The sequence below is a fragment of the Sceloporus occidentalis genome, unplaced genomic scaffold (assembly GCF_023333645.1).
Source record: "Sceloporus occidentalis isolate IW3139 unplaced genomic scaffold, rSceOcc1.0.p SCAF_366, whole genome shotgun sequence".
Taxonomy (NCBI): domain Eukaryota; kingdom Metazoa; phylum Chordata; class Lepidosauria; order Squamata; family Phrynosomatidae; genus Sceloporus; species Sceloporus occidentalis.
The window spans coordinates 207834-222734 of record NW_028317346.1 but is presented as its reverse complement, the minus strand read 5'-3'; the positions used below and the strand labels follow the sequence as shown (position 1 = coordinate 222734).

The 14901-nt window shown below is 39.9% G+C and overlaps 1 protein-coding gene across 1 annotated transcript in view; it reads right to left on the bottom strand.

Moving 5' to 3' along the window:
• The window catches only part of LOC149273576 (voltage-gated delayed rectifier potassium channel KCNH5-like), an 82449-nt gene extending 68356 nt beyond the window's left edge, over nt 1-14093 (bottom strand). Inside the window, exon 1 of the mRNA XM_089506151.1 lies at nt 14021-14093. Coding sequence (XP_089362277.1) covers nt 14021-14093 — 73 coding nt within the window. The remainder of the gene's footprint in view (nt 1-14020) is intronic.
• Nucleotides 14094-14901: the final 808 nt, after the last annotated feature.

Sequence of the window (14901 nt, the reverse complement as noted above, 5' to 3'; positions counted from 1 at the left end):
AGTTCTAGTTCGTAACATCCTCGTGGATTTAAAATAAATAAATAAAAATAATATAATAGAGAAGAATTAGGTTAAAGGATTCTTATTTGCAGGAGAGACAATTGTATAATAAGGTTATACAGGGCCGTGGAGGGGTAAGCTGCAAATATATCAGTTGGTCTCAATAGATCTTCCCTATTTTTTTAAAGAAAATATATAATTGATTAACAACTTTTTAAGGATAAATATATAATCACATCCAGCTCATAGTTTACTAAAACATTTTAACGCTTGTTCGATGACACAGAACCATTAAGTTACATAGCATTGAATTATAAGAGTAATTTATAAATTATGTATCAATTTATACATTATCAGAATGTAGAGAGGAGAATAGGAAGGAGTCAGCTGCAGACTGTGTGACCCTGAGAATCTGCCCCATTCACCCTGAGACCGGGGCAAAAACTCTCAGAATCAGGGTCAAACCTTGAGAGTTCAATGGTATGTATATAATGTGGGTATTTTATTTGTTGTTTGACCCCTATGGACACTCACATTGTACCATCACATTGAAAATCCTAATATTATAGTTTCTCATTAAATACCATTTATTAGACGTGCAGCATGGAGTTATTATTTTTTGGGATGCAAGGCCACCATAACTATGAAACTTCATAGAACTTGAAAGAATTGTGGCCCTCATAAGAAGTGATTAGATATTTAACCATATCTTAAGTAGAATACATTTAACAGGCAAATTAAAGTGATTTATGGGAACATTCCTGAGCTGGCCAAAAATTGCATTTCTGCAATTAAATTGAAGTGGATGCTGATTATTTTATTAAATATATTGTTCTTAGTATCATTTGCCATAGAGACTCTGTCTACTAGATATGATGAAATTCTGTTTTCATTAATGCGTTCCCCATCTGACATGTAAATATGTGTAATTAGTATTTTGTTTTCATCCCCTGACAATTAGTCATAGATATGTCACCATGTTTGATGTCATAATATTTTTACAAAATAATTTATGAAAAGTTCATTCATTGGATGCCAGAGAACTACCAACTTTACTATCAGTGAATCATGGAACATGGTGATAATCACTTCTATCTAATCCATTGAACCACCAAAAGCAAGGTAGCTCACCTAGTTTTAAATAGAAATTCCACCTTGAATCTAGATGGCAGTCAACTTGAAAAAGGTGTCTAACTTGACAAAATCAAGTTGGCTTCTGAAGAAGCGGTGAGTTGAGCCATAACATTGTTAAACTCATTTGGGTTGCAACATTTCATGGACAGCAACGGCATACAAGCTGAACTCAACATCCTTCGATGGTAAATACATGGTATGCGCTTGGCCATCCATTCAACATCACTCAATGGGACGGTCATGGTATTCACTACGACAGCCACTCAACAACACAAAGTTATACTTTGCTGTACATGTCAACTATAACTCAACAGATGAGTTTCTGTCCATGTTCTCATAGTTGAGTGCTGTTGACCAGTCTCAAGTCATTCATGTTATTCTGTTGTTCTACTGGTGCCTCATATAATAATACATTAATCTGTGCCTACCTGACACCTACTTAGACAAAAAGTATATATATATTTACAAATGCTTTAATAATGTATGGGTTGCTTACTATACGTTAAAGAGCTCTCTGAGACAAGGCAAGAACTGAATTTAAAATTATTCAATATATTTTTGTAATGAATAAACACAAAAGCCTCCTACATCCGATGCTTTGAAGCTTGCCCTTCTATTGTGAATCTACAAAGTATCACACTGATCAGCAAACAGATCAGTTCGCTTTGTTTCTAATAGAACTACCCCATAGGAAAACATTTCTGGAGGTTAAAAATAACCATAGAGAGAAGCGCAAAAGATATTGAATGATATGATAGCCACTGTTTTAGAACAGCTAAGATCTACACTCACTGGCCACTTTATTAGGCACACCTGTTCAATTGCTTGTTAACACAAATAGCTAATAAGCCAATCACATGGCATCAATTCAATTCATTTAGGCATCTAGACATAGTCAAGACGACTTGCTGAAGTGTCGGCTCTCCAGCAAAGAGATTCATAGCGTGTCAGGCTCCCGGCAGAGATCTGAAGATTGTAACCTGCAGATTGACATTTATGATCATATATTTACATTACATTTTTCATTTGTACCAAACAGCAGCCTTTAGATTGCATTGTATTTTTGCCTTCCCCCGCCCCTCATTGCCACAAAAAAATTAACCTCTTAATGCCCAGAGGGCCATTCTGCCAGCCATGGTTCCCTCAGAGATTTCCTCCAAAATTGGTTTTTTTCTCTCTTGAGTGCTGGATAATTAATATTTGTGAGTCCAGAGGTAGCCCTCTCCTCGACCTGCTTTAAGGTTGATTAAATAGAAAAAAATTATTATATAATAAAGTTTTATTATTCTCAAAAAAAAAATTAAGAAAGAAGAAAGGGGACTAAGTGACTTTGAACGTGAGTTGGTTGTTGGTGCTAGATGGGCTGGTCTGAATATTTCAGAAACTGCTGATTTACTGGGGTTTTCATGCACAACCATCACTAGGGTTTACAGAGAATGGTCTGAAAAAGAGAAAATATCCAGTGAACGGCAGTTGCGTGGACGAAAATGCCTTGTTGATGGCAGAGGAGAATGGGTGGACTGGTTCGAGATGACAAAAAGGCAACAGTAACTCAAATAACCACTCGTTACAACCAAGGTATGCAGAATACCATCTCTGAACACTTCGAATCTTGAAGCAGATGGTCTACAGCAGCAGAAGACCATGCCGGGTGCTACTCCTGTCAGCTAACAACAGAAAACTGAGGCTACAATTCACACAGAATCACCAAAATTGGACAATGGAAGACTGGAAGAACGTTGCCTGGTCTGATGGGTCTGGAACCAGCTGCGGCATTCAGATGGCAAGGTCAGAATTTGGCGTAAACAACATGAAAACATAGATCCATCCTGCTTTGTATCAATGGTTCAGGCTGGTGGTGTAATGGTGTGGGGGACATTTTCTTAACACACTTTGGGCCCCCTAGTACAAATTGAGCATTGTTTAAATGCGACAGCCTACCTTGTATTAGTTGCTGACCATGTCCATCCCATTATGACCACAGTATACCCATCTTCTGATGGCTACCTCCATCAGGATAACGCACCATGTCACAAAGCTCACAACATCTCAAACTCCAATGGCCTCCACGGTCACTAGATCTCTATCCAATAGAGCACCATTAGGATGTGGTGGAATGGGAGATTCACATGATGGATATACAGCCGACAAATCTGCAGCAACTGCATGATGCCATCATGTCCATATGGACCAAAATGAGTATGCCATGAAGAATGAAGGCAGTTCTGAAGGCAAAAGGGGGTCCAACCCGATAGTAGCAAGGTGTACCTAATAAAGTGGCCAGTAAGTGTGTATTATTTGGTCAGTTGTACAACTCATTGATAAACAATCACAAGAGCCTAGAAACTTTTTTAATATAAAATATTAAAAAGAATGGAGCAACAATTACAACTTTAATGGCTATTTTTCACGCAGAACTAAGCCTTATGAGCAATTACAAAACCAGAATATACCCACGGAAAAAAACAGCTAAAACAAATTACAAAATAATAAAACATACCTTTTAATTCCAACAATACTTATTCAGCAAGGAAATCAATGAGATTATTATCTATCTTAAAATAAATAAATTAATAGAAAAAGCCCAAAAAAACTATAAAACAATATTTTTGAAGATTTATTATGTGTTTAAAATTAATTTTTAAAACATCTCTGGAAGATTTAGATGTATAAAAAATTAACTCTACAACTGATAATGTCAAGTGAGGAACAACTACTTAATCAGTTTCCAAGGCAATCGTGGAATAAAAGATAATGGTACATTATATCAAGATATTAAGAGTATTCTGAAAAAAAGGCTTGCAGGGAAGAGGGTTGCGGTAATTCATTAATGGTCTTTTTTTTATATAGGTTTAAGAGGAAATTCCTAAATGAGTGACTTTGCTTTTCTTTTTTAAAACTGAAATCTAGAAGCATGAAGACTTAAGATTTTTTGATGGCTCTTGCGATAGGTAAAAATGAAAAATTAATCCTGCCTTTATGATGTAACAGATCTACTGTATTACAGTCGCAAAAAAATGCTAATTTGATATGAAAGTATGCATTTTTGTTCTAAAAAGGAAAACATGCTGTGAATGATTCTGGACTCCTGGCTGTGGAGATGTTTAAAACCCATAGTTGATGTCTTTTTCTATAAATTATATATCATTTAATGGAGGTTTAAAGGTCACTGGGCCGCTAACACTCGTTGAAAGTGAGTTTTTCTAAAAGTTCTTAGTCATATCCAATAATTTGCCATACTTTGCCTCTCTAAATGACGTGAATTAGTCTAGAAAGATGTATAATCATTTAATGAGAGGCTGACTTGCTAGCGGATCCCACAATATTTGTAGCCCCTCAGACACCTCTGTCCGTGATGATTCTTCCAGATGGAAACCACCAACAAACAATTATCCCGCAGATGCAATCCTACCTGACCAATGACTAATAGTAATAACTAAAGTATCCAATTACATCTTTAGTTTATGTAAAGTCTTTGAAGAGATAAAAAAAATTTAAATCTGAGTAGGTTTTCAACTAGAAAATTATATTAAGTAAGAAAAATAATTGAAGCGGAGTTTGAGTTTGGTTCTAACTTCATCTATCAAATAAAATAAGTAAAAATGTATACAATATATCAAAAAGAACAATCACATTCTATGAGATCACATACTGAATATATAGGGACATGAGATGTTTTCTGTGTCCCTCCAAAAAAGATTGCACTTATTTAACACCCCAATGGGCAGGGGGCAAAGATTAAAGCAGGGGTGTCCAACCTGCGGCCCTCCAGCTGCTGCAGGACTACATCTCCCATACTCCTCAGCCAGCCCCTTAGCTGAAAGAGTATTATGGGAGATGTAGTCCTGCAGCAGCTGGAGGGCCGGAGGTTGGACACCCCTGGATTAAAGTATCATTTATAGGTAAGCATCTTTTATATGTAAACCCCCAATCAAACTGGGAACAATGTAGGGGTCTTAAGGTTTATTAAATATATTTTTAATCCCTCCATGTCAGTTAGCAGTGCATAGGGGAAGGTTATACAGGGCATTTAATTTCTCAGGTTTATTTAATTGCCACCACCGCGCGAGTGGAGAGCAATTGTCAGCCCCTTTGGTTAATAAGTGTGTACTTTCTTTATATATTTTAATGTTACAGGGGGTAAATGTTGTGAGTTAAAGACGAGGACAAGCAAGTTTACATCGAACTCGCATGGCCTTATCTGAAACTCACAAAATGTAAAGTTGGAAGCACTCACAACTAATAGATTGGTGAATTTGGGAGTTGTTATGTAAGTGTTAGAAAACAAGGATATGTAACGGGAGACGAGTCTGGTCAGCTGAGTTACTTAACTGACTGCTTGACTTCTTAGTGGATAGGCAGAACATTATTCAAATGTTCAACAACATTTTCTTTCATCATTTCTAATGAGTAATTGAGTTTAATTTAAACATACATGGGATAGGCATATTGGACAAGATTAAGAACTGAATAACATCTGAGAAAACGGGCAGACTAGATGGGCTGAAATGGGTCTGATCTGCCGGCAAATTCTAGTTTTCTTTAGATTTTTCTATATTCTAAAATCTTTTTGCATTGCTAATTGCTCATTCATCATTCAATACATTGATCTGCATTTAACAAATTACACTAAAGTTGATCTATAAGCCCCATTAGAACGGAAACTTATTGGGTTTCTGCAACACCTAAGTTAGTATAAGTAATTTTCTTCTTACAGGGTACATGAACGGAATGGATGGATATACATATTCATGAGTCTCCTGGTGACATTGTTACCACACATTGTATGTCGATTAGATGGGAGACATGCTGTCAAACTCTGTTACACCCACTCAAGACTTTATCGCGGTTTGCCCAGCAACTGCAGTGCAAGCACTAAATTTAGATTATTATATATTTCCATGAACCTCGCAGAAACGTATGAATGGAGAATATGAATTCTGTATTTTCCACCCCTTAGGACATTTGAAAAGACACTGGCCGAGATCTGAGCTGGTGGGGAATCTGGGAGAGGTTTCCCCATCTGGACATTCAACGCTTATGCTTTGTGGTTTTAGAGGAAGTCCCATGCTCTCATTGAAAGTAAACCCCAGCACTGTATACAGTAATATAACCCCCCAGCGCTGTATACAGTAATATAACCCCCAGTGCTGTATACAGTAATATAACCCCCAGTGCTGTATACAGTAATATAACCCCCCAGCGCTGTATACAGTAATATAACCCCCCAGCGCTGTATACAGTAATATAACCCCCAGCGCTGTATACAGTAATATAACCCCCCAGCGCTGTATACAGTAATATAACCCCCAGCACTGTATGCAGTAATATAACCCCCCAGCACTGTATGCAGTAATATAACCCCCCAGCGCTGTATACAGTAATATAACCCCCCAGCGCTGTATACAGTAATATAACCCCCCGCTGTATACAGTAATATAACCCCCAGCACTGTATACAGTAATATAACCCCCCGCTGTATACAGTAATATAACCCCCCCGCTGTATACAGTAATATAACCCCCAGCACTGTATACAGTAATATAACCCCCCAGCACTGTATACAGTAATAACCCCCAGCGCTGTATACAGTAATATAACCCCCCCAGCACTGTATACAGTAATATAACCCCCAGCGGTGTATACAGTAATATAACCCCCAGCGCTGTATACAGTAATATAACCCCCAGCGCTGTATACAGTAATATAACCCCCCGCTGTATACAGTAATATAACCCCCAGCACTGTATGCAGTACATTAATGTCGGTCGGCATTGACAAAAAAATTTGTTTTATCTCATTTTGCCCCAATGAACTCCCTTTATCTGCAGACCTGTCCTGTCTTGTCAATCATGTGATATTTTGGGTGACTTTCCCGGCTCAAACACCACACTGAGCTGATGCTTTATGGCAATGCTAATGAAGTCTGTTCCTCCATAGACAGTGTCTGCCTGGGTGATTAAGACTGAGACATTCATGCATTCCCCACAGAATAAAAACTCAACCAAACGACTAATATGCAGCTACCCGGAAACATTATATTTTGGAGAAAAAACTACTAGTTTAAAAAAAAGAAAACAGCGCCATATTTTTTTAAATTTATTTTTAATTTGGTTCGGGAAATAACAAAAATGGTGGGAGATCCCCTTTCTTGGATTACTGGTTATTCAAATTTTAATGGCAAAAAAATTGTGTAGCGGCTCTGTGAATTTTTCCTCGTCTCTCTATCTACCCTAAATCTCGCTCGGGATAACTCACAAAATTGTTCTTTAGCATTTCAGGAAACCACAAGAATATTGGTCCAACTACAGAGAGACTAACGCCAGAAGGTGATAAACATCACCGGAGCATGTAGCTAAAAGTTAAATAAATGGCAAATAGGAAGCATCCTGGATGTAAATAATGGGAACAATTACCTTATCGGGACCTTTGGTGAACGATAAAACACTGCGTTATTGTCTTTACTCTGTATCTGTCTGTCCTCCCGGGCCGGCCTGCGGTCTTATCGTACGTAACAGTGATGTTTTATTAAAGAATCTATAGAATTAAACTGAAAAGAAAAGTTTAGCCATCGGATCAGACCCATTCAGCCCGTCTAGTCTGTTCAATTAAAGGGGTCCTGGAGCAATTGCTCTGTATATTCTATATAATTCTGTATAAAACACAGTTCAACACTATACAAACTACACAAACATGCAGACACACTCTAACATCATACACATACACACACACAGTCACTCTAACACTATACACTTACACATACATGCAGACACACTCTAACATCATACACATACACACACACAGTCACTCTAACACTATACACTTACACATACATGCAGACACACTCTAACATCATACACATACACACAGTCACTCTAACACTATACACTTACACAAACATGCAGACACACTCTAACATCATCACACATACACACAGTCACTCTAACACTATACACTTACACATCCAAGCAGACACACTCTAACATCATACACATACACACACACACACACACAGTCACTCTAACACTATACACTTCCACAAACATGCAGACACACTCTAACATCATACACATACACACACACAGTCAATCTAACACTATACACTTACACATCCATGCAGGCACACTCTAACATCATAAACATACATACATACATACACACACAGTCACTCTAACACTATACACTTACACAAACATGCAGACACACTCTAACATCATACACATACACACACACAGTCACTCTAACACTATACACTTACACAAACATGCAGACACACTCTAACATCATACACATACACACACACAGTCACTCTAACACTATACACTTACACATACATGCAGACACACTCTAACATCATACACATACACACACACAGTCACTCTAACACTATACACTTACACATACATGCAGACACACTCTAACATCATACACATACACACACAGTCACTCTAACACTATACACTTACACAAACATGCAGACACACTCTAACATCATACACATACACACACACAGTCACTCTAACACTATACACTTACACAAACATGCAGACACACTCTAACATCATACACATACACACACACAGTCACTCTAACACTATACACTTACACATACATGCAGACACACTCTAACATCATACACATACACACACACAGTCACTCTAACACTATACACTTACACATACATGCAGACACACTCTAACATCATACACATACACACACAGTCACTCTAACACTATACACTTACACAAACATGCAGACACACTCTAACATCATAAACATACACACACACAGTCACTCTAACACTATACACTTACACAAACATGCAGACACACTCTAACATCATATACATACACACGCACAGTCACTCTAACACTATACACTTACACAAACATGCAGACACACTCTAACATCATACACATACACACACAGTCACTCTAACACTATAACTTACACAAACATGCAGACACACTCTAACATCATACACATACACACACAGTCACTCTGACACTATACACTGACAGGTACAGTATAGAAATACACACATAATATCGGGGTCAGAACCTGACTTATGTACAATGTGCCCAAAAATGGCCCCATGAAATACGGGGATGGCATTCTATTTTTTTCCAGAGCTGGTTTTAAGTCCCAGTCCGGCCCTGGATAAACTTATGACTACATTATTAATTACCCCTGTAAAAGACACGTTTACATGGCCAACCAAACAGCGAGCATAGTATCTAAGCCAGCATCTTAACTTTACGTGACTCCAAGCAACGTAGAAGTAGAGTTCAGCTTAATTAAACACCGTAGGGTTTATGATATATTAGGCGATCCCTCGTTATGCATCTGAATCGTGAACATATAATTGGGATCGAGATGTTTTCCACTGCAAGGGCTGCAAACGTCAAGATGTAGAAGATACTATTAAAGAAGACCTGTTATCGACAAATAAGAGAAGGACGGGGCCATGTTGGGTCTGGGATTAGAGGCCTCTATTCTATTACCGTACACGTCCTACTAAAAAAACCTTTTTATCTATTTCTTAACCAATTTGCTGATCCAGCGTATAGAGGAAACGTATTACATTAAATCAATGGCTGCCGACAGGTAGCTCTATGGCCATTCTTGAACAACAAAGACGGATGACGTCTGGCCGATGAGTTTCATGGGAGCTTTAGATGTTCAAAACACGGAAGCAGTTTAAACATACATTTTATGACCGGAGGAAAAAACCTCAACATATTTGTTTAATCAGAAAAAATACAGTAATACTGTAAAGATCTTTCTATGGCAACAACCTATCAGCATCAGCTTTTGTGTCACATGCAAGTTAAGCATTATACCTCTGCACGTGGATCAAAAATGATTACAATTTTTCGTTATGTTTTGGGTCCGTTCGTTTTCCGGCGATTAATTTCAGTTCCTGCCCTTTTCGATTTGGGGTTACTCGGAAACAAAATTACAAAAAATTTTAGCTTTCTCTTTTTTGTTTGTTTGTTTCATTAGGGATTCCTCCTCGTTTTCAGACCTTCATACAAATTAGCAATTTAACACAATTCGCCGTTAAATTTTGTACAAATGCACAAGCTTAATAAGCGTAAAAATGAAAGAGGCAAAATTTCACATGGTTAAAAAACTAGTTATGAATTTGGGTATCCATCGGTAATGGGAATAATGTCTCTACTGCTGTACTTGGTAACAAAAGCATTAAATGCAACAGATTACGTGGAAAAGCATCTTTAAAAAAACTCCTACAAACTATTTTTACAGATATTAACATAATATACGGGCATTTTGTGCTCCAACAATTTTTTTGAACGGATTTTCTCTCCTATCCAAATATTTATATAATTTAACAAAATCCAAATATTATGCAGAATTGCCTATCATTCCATAAACGCGCCTTCGGAATATTGGAAGCAGGGTGAGATTGAGTACATTATAAATATGCATGGCGCAAAACTATTCCCGATGGGGTAAATTACTGAATTATAGAACATAGAAAACATGTTCAAAATCCGTCTCATCCTAACTCCTGTTTAGACTGAAACATTTAAGTGAATTTCCCTTGGTTCCGCATTCCCTGGTCTAATAAGCCCCATTCGGAGAGGGTGGTAATCAAGTGGAACAGCCTCCCAGCAGAAGTGGTAATACAGTGAGGGTATTAAACATGCATGGGATAGACATACGGCTCCTGGATCTAAGACGAGACCAACGACTGATTAAGGTTTGAGTCTTTACAGCAGGAGAAACGGCGACTAGACGGGGGCCGAATGGGGCCGATCTGCCAGCAATATATATATTATTTTTATTTTATTTTTATTTATTTTTTCGGACAGGACACCCCATGCATAGAATTCTGATGCAATAATTAAAGTGCGTCTTTTAAGAATTATCTCCCTGCCAAGTCGAGCTGCCTTAATAAAGAAGATTCCGGATGCCAGTTGGCTTCAGTTTCTGTTTCACGATAACACGCAGAACGTTTGCAAACTCTGCTGTTTTCCCGGAGCCGCCGAATCTTCCCTTGTTCTATATTAAAATTGGGACGGATATCCCCGGCTGAATTAAAATGTTAAGTAAGCTGAGCACCTACCTGCTTTCAGTAAATGAACTTAACGAAAAGGGGAGAGGAAAGGAAAAAAAAAACCATAAATCTCCGGCGGATATAAACAGCCGGCCACGAAAATTTATGTTCTAGAGCTTAAAAGAAAAAAAAAAAAAAAGGAATCGATACAGATGCTGCCAGGGGCCACGTGGCCCCCGATCTCCTATTTTCCGCCCAGGTCAGGGAAACGCTAATCTGTTCTATTTCTTAGCATTTGTCATAAAAAACAACTAAGAGGTTTAAATCTAATTTATTTCTAGAATTCAGCTGATTTCCAAAAATCTATAATAATAAATTCGAGGAAACTCACTGGATACAATATAATCGTCTAAGAACAGCTTGAAAGTGTATCTCGTGTCACTTGGTTACTTTTCAACCGGGAGCCAAACTGAATTTTAATTTTATACTTTACAAGGCGGATTCATAACAACAAACTCCACCAGGAACCTGCCGGCAGATCGGCCCCCAGCGGCCCCCGTCTAGTCTGCCCATTTCACCTGCTGTAAAGACTCAAACCTTAATCAGTCGTTGGTCTCGTCTTAGATTCAGGAGCCGTATGCCTATCCCATGCATGTTTAATACCCTCACTGTATTAGTTTCTACCGCTTAATAATAATAATAATAATAATAATAATAATGGATATATTGGAATCACAATACTTCTACTACACACTGATCCCCACCAACTATCTTGCAATTCCATGTCAGTCCCTACGCTGGCCCAAAGGGTTTGGACCAAAACACCCGCGTGAGCCACCGAGACAGCCCGGAATTTCATATAAAAGCCGATTACTCATTTATTGTATAGACAGCTTAATGTGACAAAACTGTCACATTTTTACTGATGCAATATATATGATGCCATATGGCAACACGTCCGCTCCAGATGACGGATAATCAGGGGACAAATGGATCTGCCACATCACAGGCAAGCCGGGGGATTTCTTTTAACTCTTTATCTGCCAACTGCAGGCTAAATGCACCTCTACGCACTGCAGGAACCGATCGATTCATCAGTAACATTGTGGCAAATAAATAAATAGAAATAATTCAAAATACATTTGTACAATTGTTTTATGTGTTTTATGACCTGAAATCTAGGAGAAAAGTAAGAAACTTCACAATGAAGACACAGGGGGAATTATGAGATATATTAACCCTTGCAGTACATGCCGGCGTTCATAGGGTGGGAATAAGGCTACGTGCGAAATCTTAATGCTCAAACAACATTAAGTTAATTGACTTATCCTATAGATACTTATATCATACCGACGGAAAAAAATACATTTATATATAATTTATATATATATATATACATATATATATATATATACATGTTTGGAGGGGCCACAAAAAAGCAATTCTGCCATTATTCCACGCAAAGCAATAGCATGTAATACATTTTAATGCAAGACAGACTCTTATAAATGAACCCATTCTCCAGGACAATAAAGAACTGTTTAAAAAGAATGTTTTGGACGATTCAACAACAAAATTTTACGTACTTCGTCAGTGTTATGAGATTTATAATAATGCTAATGCATATATATATATACGTATACAGTATATATAAATTTTTATCTTAAACACTTATCTTATAGATAAATATATAAATGTATATAAATATTGTTATTAATAATCTATATAAATATATATATATATATATATATATAGATGTATATATATCTATATATATATATTTACACACACACACACACACACACACACATATCTATAAATATGCGTAAAAAATATGACATGTGTAATATATGAATGTTAGCTACTGGTCTATCACACATACTATTCTCTAGGATATGATTATACAGCGAATGCTGTATAGATTATATAACACTGCAGTGCCCCCAGTCTGTAGGTGGGGTAGGGGGTTTAAAGGGACCCAGATCTGGGGGGTCTCGTCCTCCTGCCCTCGCTCTGTGCTGGGAGTGAATCCAGCAGCTCAGCCAAAACTTTCCGTAGGAAGCAGCAGCTTCCCCAGACAGAGGCATCTAACCCCAGCAGACCCAGGACACCGGGGCATTCCGGGCTAGCATGGAGAGCACAGGCAGGGGCAGTAAGGCAGTTGTTTATAGGGTAATTCTGGTCTTTTATGGGGTGGCTGGAGGTGACTTGGGGGGTAGTGGTGATGTGAGATAGTTTGGGTGATCTGGGATAGTTTGGGGGGTGGGGTTGTTTGGAGGGTGATGTGGGGTAGTTTGGGGAGTGATCTGGGGTAGTTCGGGGTGATTTAGGGGTAGTTTGTGGGGATGTGGGGCAGTTTAAGAGGACGTGGGGAAGTTTGGATGGTGACGTGGGGTAGTTTGCAAGGATGTGGGGTAGTTTGGGGGTATTTGGTCGTTTGGGGAGATGTGGGGTAGTTTAGGGCGATGTGGGGTAGTTTGGAGGGTGATGTGGGGTAGTTTAGGGTGATGTGGGGTAGTTTGGGGTGATGTGGGATAGTTTGGGGAGATGTGGGGTAGTTTGGAGGGTGATGTGGGGTAGTTTGGGGGAGATGTGGGGTAGTTTGGAGGGTGACGTGAGGTAGTTTGGAGGGAGATGTGGGGTAGTTTGGGGGTGATGTGGGGTAGTTTGGGGAGATGTGGGGTAGTTTAGGGTGATGTGGGGTAGTTTGGGGTGATGTTGGGTAGTTTGGGGAGATGTGGGGTAGTTTAGGGTGATGTGGGGTAGTTTGGGGTGATGTTGGGTAGTTTGGGGAGATGTGGGGTAGTTTAGGGTGATGTGGGGTAGTTTGGGGAGATGTGGGGTAGTTTGGGGGTGACTTACCGCTCGAGCGCCTGACGATGTTCTCCAGGAAGGTGTTCTGCGGAGCCACCAGCCCTCGCTTTCCCCCCGGCATCCTGCGCTCGGGCGGCGGGTGGGCTGAAGGCGGAGAGGCTGCGGAGGCTGGCGGTGTGCGGCTCAGTGTCCGGGCTCAGGCAGCGCATGGTACCGCTGGGCTGAACACGGCGCTCCGGAGAGTCAGCTGGCTGCCGGCAGCACCATGGACAGCGACCCGGGCAGGCAGCGCGGAGGGGGAAGCTCCGGCCCCGGGGACCCTCACTCTGGGGCTTTCCAGGATAACCCCTCCAGGGGCTTGTTCCGTGTGGGGTGTTAATCCGTGGGTTCTGCCAGCCGAACTTCAGCGGGTTCGGTTCGTTCTGTTGGCTTTTTCAGTGTAATTCCTGAGTGGGACCCCTGGGAAGGCTCTCTCCTTAAAATGTCTCAATGGGCTGTCTCCGTGCCCCCCCTTTGGGTCAGCGAGTTTTGGAATTCCTCAGTGGGCTCTCCGTGAGCTGTCTCCGTGGGCTGTCTCCGTGGGCTGTCTCCGTGGGCTCCCCGTGCCTCTCTGCTGCAGAGCTTTCTTGTCACATTGTGTCTCTCCCGCAGTCCACTCCTCGGTTGCCCTGCACTCCCCCTCTGGGGGTTCTTCTCCCTGCTGGTCACACTGTTATTTGCCCCTGATACCCTTACCCGCCCCTGTTCCTCGCCCCTGCTGATTCACTGCACCAGTCTAAGCTCCTGGCTGCTACCTACTCTGGTTCTTATCTGCCTCAATCACCTTAAGAGCTCTTCTTTGCCTTATTACCCCCTCTCCACCCCCTTAACAAACTATCCCCTCTGCCCCTGTTTAGCTCTCATCCTCTCCAGATTTTCTCTCCCTTCCC